The sequence below is a fragment of the Monopterus albus genome, unplaced genomic scaffold, assembly GCF_001952655.1.
Source record: "Monopterus albus unplaced genomic scaffold, M_albus_1.0 scaffold3.1, whole genome shotgun sequence".
In the NCBI taxonomy this organism is placed as follows: domain Eukaryota; kingdom Metazoa; phylum Chordata; class Actinopteri; order Synbranchiformes; family Synbranchidae; genus Monopterus; species Monopterus albus.
The window spans coordinates 2,579,825-2,586,044 of NW_018127883.1; the positions used below are offsets into that span (position 1 = coordinate 2,579,825).

Genomic DNA, 6,220 nt, shown 5'->3' on the forward strand with positions numbered 1-6,220 from the left:
CAGCTCCTTCTTCACCACGACGGACCGGTACATCGACCGCATTACTGCAGAAGCTGCACCGATCCGCCTGTCAATCTCCCGTTCCATCCTTCCCTCACTCGTGGACAAGACCCCAAGATACTTGAACTCCTCCACTTAAGGCAGGAACTCTCCACCAACCTGAAGGGAACAAGCCACCCCTTTCCGACTGAGAACCATGGCCTCAGACTTTGAGGTGCTGATTCTCATCCCAGCCGCTTCACACTCGGCTGCAAACCGCCCCAGTGCATGCTGGAGGTCCTGGTTTGATGGAGAACATGGTCCATTCGGACTCAATGTCTCCAGTCTCCCCCGGAATCTGGTCGAAGCTCTGCCGGAGGTGGGAGTTGTTATCAAATAATAAACATAACAAAACAAAAACATCTCAAAGAATAAAAAAAAAAATCTTTCTGCAGTTATTTATGTTTCACGGAGATTTCTGACTTTCAGTGCATCAGCCAAAAAGTCTTATGTAATCCTGTTGTTGTATATACAGTAGAGAGCAATGTAATGAAAGCACAGTACTTCAATCTCAATGCACCTTGCAGCCATGTTCTTGTCATATTAAAAATAAAGCGATTACATCTGCGGTATACAGCCATAGTACAGATACTGTAACAACAGGTCTTCGCTGATTGATAAACAGTTTAGGTATCTTATACTGCATATTGCAGACTTATTGTTTATTTCCTATTAGAATAAAAAAGATCCTCAGGCCACATTTTAGAGGGGAGCTTGAGATATGTTACAAACATGGATTTTGATGTTTCTGTGCCACAAAGCAGTTTAATTTATAATCATTTCCTTAAAGTACTTGTGCATTAATGAAGCACGATGGGCAAGAAGCTCAGTACTTGTGGTCTCTCAAGTTGTTGTATGAAACTTGAGCTGAAATGATTAGACCACTAAGTAGTAGGAGTAGTTAACAAAACACTGAATTTTTATAAGCCAATAATTGCCTCTTTTTTTGTTTGTTTTTTTTACATATTCCTCATTCTCAGTTTTTCCCCCTTAGTTTTCTTAGACTTATAGTGTAATCTTTGGATTTTGTTCTATTAGCTGGACAAAATGAGCACAGAAAATACATCAAACTAGGTTTCAGAAAATCTTAGAGGATGTCACAGTGTTGTACTTCCTGCCCTTTTCATGTTAAACATAAGGGGCTGAAGAAAGAAGACAAGGCAGCTTTGACAGGATCCCACTGAGAACCAGATCTGAGCTCCAGTGCTTTGAGTAAAGTTACATACTCTAATTTCTGCTGTTTGACAGCATGCGATGGAAGTGATGTGATGTTCAAAACTCATCTTTGCTTATGAAGTTTAGCAATGATGAGAAAGCTGATAAGAGAAGCAGGAACAAAGACTGGTGAATTTTCTGAAGTATATCATTGAGAATAAAAACAAGAAAATAAAAAACAATGGTGAACTATTTTCATAACCATTTTTGAAATTTACAACTGAATTTAGTGACTAACCCCTGATAGCAGATCATGAATGGTGTTAAACGGTTCACCTAAAGGAAAACTAACTTTGTTTTTAACTTGCTTCACAACATTCAGGACATTCAGAAGTAATTAAACAGACTTGAGAGATCCATCTGTGGTCAAGCAGGGTTTCGAAATTTTCTGCTTCTGAAGTATTTTCAATTATAAATTTCAATAACATGATATCAAACAGCATTTTAGACTTCAGACTGAAAAAAGTGATCAAATGTTACTAACTCTGTACTGCAGTTTTTACACAGAGCGCTTTACATATGAATATATTTGACAATTTATTATATGATAGTGAATAAATAATATGTTGCAGTAAAAGAAAAAGGTTTTCTAAGGGAGTGCATCACATACCTAAACACAGCTTCACCAAGTGTGGCTGTCCTGAGATTTATCAGTAGAAGCCAGTTGATATGACAGTATCACAAGCACTAAGTATAAATTCAACATTCACCAAGTGTCAACACAGATTAGCAGACAGTACTTTCATTTCAGGGCAGTGGTGTCGGTCACTGCGGTTCTGCTTCAAGGCAGGCACCGTGGGTATTTTGACTGCTCTGTGATGAGGATCCTAATTAGCTGCTACATTTCTTAATTAAACGAATGCAGAGCTAAACAGTGTAGCAAAAGCACAAATGTCAATGTGCCAAATTTGAAGCACCCAATTTAGCAGACTTAAAACTTTTTTTAAAAGGCCATTTTGTTAGAAGTAGCATTCCCAACTGTTATTTCTCACCACCACTTCCTTGTTAAAGTGAGCCTTCATGCATTAGGTATAGTTTCCTTCTCATAGGACTTGCAATTTATGGCTGTAGTGCACTGTGCTGGGGGAAGATTTTATACATAAAGAGTTCCTGATAGGATGTGATTCAATGAATGGAACTTCATTACACCAGGAGAAAACTGCTTGAAAATTTGTTAAAATGCAGACATATGGGTAGATTTCAAGACAGACAGTCAGACAGGTAGGCAGATAAAGAACTGGATGATCAAAAAGGAAGAGACTAATGGCAAAAATAGTCAGACAAAATAAAAGCTAGTTAGTTAGACAGACACAGTTAGGATGGACAGATAAATAAATAGCGAAACAGCAATTCAACTGCTCAGACTACTAGTCAAAAATTATGTCATATAAATCGCAAGGCAGCAAGACAGACAGAGAGCTACTGTAGTTAGTCTGACAGACACAGAAAAACAGAAGGCAAGGTAGATGGGAAAACAAGCAAGACAGATACACAGCCAGCTAGTCAAAAAGAAAGATGTATACAAATCAACTAGTCAGACAGAAAACAGGGTAGTCAAACTGCAAGTGAGAAATTTAAAAGACGGACAGCTAATAAGACAGAGAGAGCTAGTTAGACAGAAAGACAAAGAGCCAGTCAGACAGACATGACTGATAGCAACACACACAGACAGCTAGTCAAAAACAAAGAGCCAGCAAGACAGCTAGTCAGTCAGACAAATGAGATCAAGCTTGTCAGAGACACCAGGAAAAGCAGTTAGTAAAAAAAACCTAGTGAGACAGACAGCTGGCAAGAAAAATAAATTCATTAGATGGTAAGATAACAGAGAGTAAGCTACCCAGTAAGACATATTTCTCCATGGTGAACTTTTTAAATTGATCCAAGTTAATGCTGAGAGTGTGCTTTCTACAAAGAGTGCCCATGCCAGAAAAAAAAAAATCCAAGGTCAGGTCTCGTTCAACGTGAAACCATACGTCAAATACATTCATATGGGTGACTGGAAACGTGCATGGTGGGGGTGGGTGGCTGTTTTCCCATGAGAGCTTGCTTTACTATACTCTATATCAAGTGTGGCTTCAACTGTAGTGAAGAAATAAAAAAGATTTACACTCCCTTCTTGATTGCAGTCTTCCAAGTAGTAAAAAGATTAGCCAGCAGTGGCAAAGTGTCATCTGAGGAACGCCAATGCAGCAGTACTCTTCATTTTTCTGCCCCTGTACTGCCTTGCCAATCACTCCTCAATCCAAGTTCCTTTGACTTTTACCAAATGTGGGTCAAGAAAGGTCTGGTCCACAGAGGCGTCGTGGTGAGAATAATGAAATAGAAATGGAAAACGTGAGAATATTTTAAGACACACCCTCACCCTCTAATGCCTCAAATGAGCCAATTAGACTCAGGCTTGTCTTTTCTTGAAAATGCTCCTAATGGTCATGTTTTTTTCCTACAGTTTCTACTGACTGGTTTATTCTTAGCAGTGTGCATGCATAATATGTGTATGCATGTGGCTGTGTAGGAGTGGTGTTCTTTCGTCTTAGTTCCAGCTCAGTGTATTCTTTTCAGTGTTAATACAGTTTTACTTCAGTGGCAGCCTGATCTGCCCTTGGGACTCAGGAAAAGTGCTGAGATCATCTTTCATACAAATGTAATGTTTATAGGACACATTTAGCCATCAAGTGCTCTCATTCATCCTACAGTAACTCACCATAGTCGCTCTCATAAAAAATGATGAACTTCTGCCAGTGCAGTTCAGAGACAAGGGTGAGTAGGACGTCACTTATTCTAACAGGTGGACGTGCAGCCAACGTGTAGCTCTCTCCGTCTGGACTGGGGTTGAGCTGGCAGGCGGTGCGGGGTGCACCGTCCCCGTTTCTCTGGATGAAGAGGTGGGGGATGTGCATTGCATCTGTCAGAGACTGCAGGGCACTTGCGGCTGCGCAGCCCGTGGATGTGACCAGAGCGAGGATCCCTTGGTTCATCAATTCACATGCTGGACAGAGGAAAGAATAAAAATAAGAGATGTGGTAAATGAAGCAAAAGGAGTATAGAGGAAAGAATGTAGGGTGGGAGAGGGTGAGGGGTAGAATGGAGGAGGAATATGGACAGGAAGAGAAGACAAGAAGGAATGAGATATAACATGGTTAGATATACTTGCCAAGTCAATTCAAACTGTAATCAATCCCAACAAGATTTCTGAAAAGTTATTTTTTTCCAGGTTTTAAGAACACTGTACATTATTCAAGAAAGTGTGCTCAACTGGGCTTAAGAATTCAAGATGGTTTTTTTGTGTATCCTACTTAGGATTATGTCTGAGCCTCTGCAGTTTTGAACAGATCACAGAAAGCAGGGCTTGGTACTGACTTTGTATTATAATGTGTAGATGAAAGATTCAGTGGGGGGCATCCTCTAATCCTTGTTCACTGAGACATAAATGAGACAGTTGATTAAAGCAAAAATGCTTTCAAAAGCTAACAGTCACCTGAAAACACCAGATGAGAGAGCTGCAGGAGCCAGCATGGTACTTAAAAAAAACACAGAACATTGGAGGCAACTGAGTGGGAGGAATCTGTCACAAAATCAAGAATATTCTAGCTGGATAGAAGGTTAGATGTAAAATGATGCTTTCAGTAAGTCTAAACCAAATATTGTCCCACACACCGTTCACAACAAGCGTCGATTCGCACTGCAGAGACAAGCTTCCAGTGCCTGTGTTGGCTCTTATCACTACATTTTCATTTACATATGTAATTTGGGCAATTTTCTGTGTTAGAGCTTCTTTAAATTAGGTCAGCATGTCAGCTGGGACAAAATGCTAAATATGTTTAAAAGATAAAAATGCCATCTTTGGCATTTCTAATATGTCTGAAAATGATGAAATAAGCTGTTATAACTGGTAGGAAATATTTCAAGACAACAGCTGCAGTGATCTGAGCTGAAATGCACAATTAGCCATTCGTTATTTTAGTTTTTTTTATTATTATTATCTGACAGTTTATCAATAACCTAAAAGTGCTTTCAATCAACCACAATGAAAATATGTTTAATCCATACTAAAGATAACTGAGTTTTCTTTTCCATCAGTATAAAGAAGTACTATGCAAGATATTTACATTTAATTTGTGACTTTTTTTTTATATTTGTAATACAGTTATATGTAGTGTCAAGGTAAAAAAAAAAAGAGTTATAGACTATTACTTACTCAGGAAAAAGTTGCTTTTAACTGCTTTTGAAACATTCACCTCCAGAAAACAGACAGTGATCCCAATTTCACACTCACAGGTTTAACACACAGGCTAGAAATAACTGCATCGAATTTTCACATGATGAAAGACTGACCCCAAACCAGTATTACTTTGAGTAAAAGCCACATCTTACATTCTTCTCATGAGCAAAAACACACATTTATAATTGCTGACCTCATACTCTTGACCTAATGTATTTGCATCTTCTCTTGGGTTACATTATGCAAAACAGAGAAATAAGCAATTAGCAGGACTGAGAAAGTGACGTGAATCCAAATGGTTTAAATGAGGAATGTTGAATTTGCATTTAATTTTAAGCTCTATGTATGTTATGAGCTGCATAATCACCTACTACAGATATTGTCTACTTTTGCAGGTGTCATGAGACAAGCTGCGGCAAATGCTGCCTTTAAAATTCAAGTCACTGTTTCTCACACAGCAGGGCTCTTATGAACAGCTGAGCATATTGTACAAAACAGCAATTAACTGTTCTCGCTCTGCATTTCATAATTCCACCTAATTATATAGCATACTTCAACGTCTGGAAAAAAATTTACCGCAAAGCAAAGACCACATTATCGCTGCAGTCTAAGACCATATTATATCACACAGTACAAGACCTTCATATTTCACATTATAAGAAGCACAACAGACACTGAAACAATATGACCATATCAAGCATACACATGTAACATGCCATGAAGTTAAATCAAACATGATACTAGAGG

General features: G+C 38.7%; 1 protein-coding gene across 4 annotated transcripts in view; it reads right to left on the bottom strand.

Moving 5' to 3' along the window:
• Positions 1–6,220, bottom strand: part of grid1a (glutamate receptor, ionotropic, delta 1a) — a 193,170-nt gene that overhangs the window by 67,928 nt on the left and 119,022 nt on the right. For 3 of the 4 annotated variants that reach the window (XM_020601755.1, XM_020601745.1, XM_020601764.1), the window contains one exon: positions 3,956–4,240. In XM_020601755.1, coding sequence (XP_020457411.1) covers positions 3,956–4,240 — 285 coding nt within the window. Of the gene's footprint in view, positions 1–3,361; positions 3,501–3,955; positions 4,241–6,220 lie in introns of those variants that run through there. The other variant, XM_020601773.1, reaches the window with a different exon arrangement.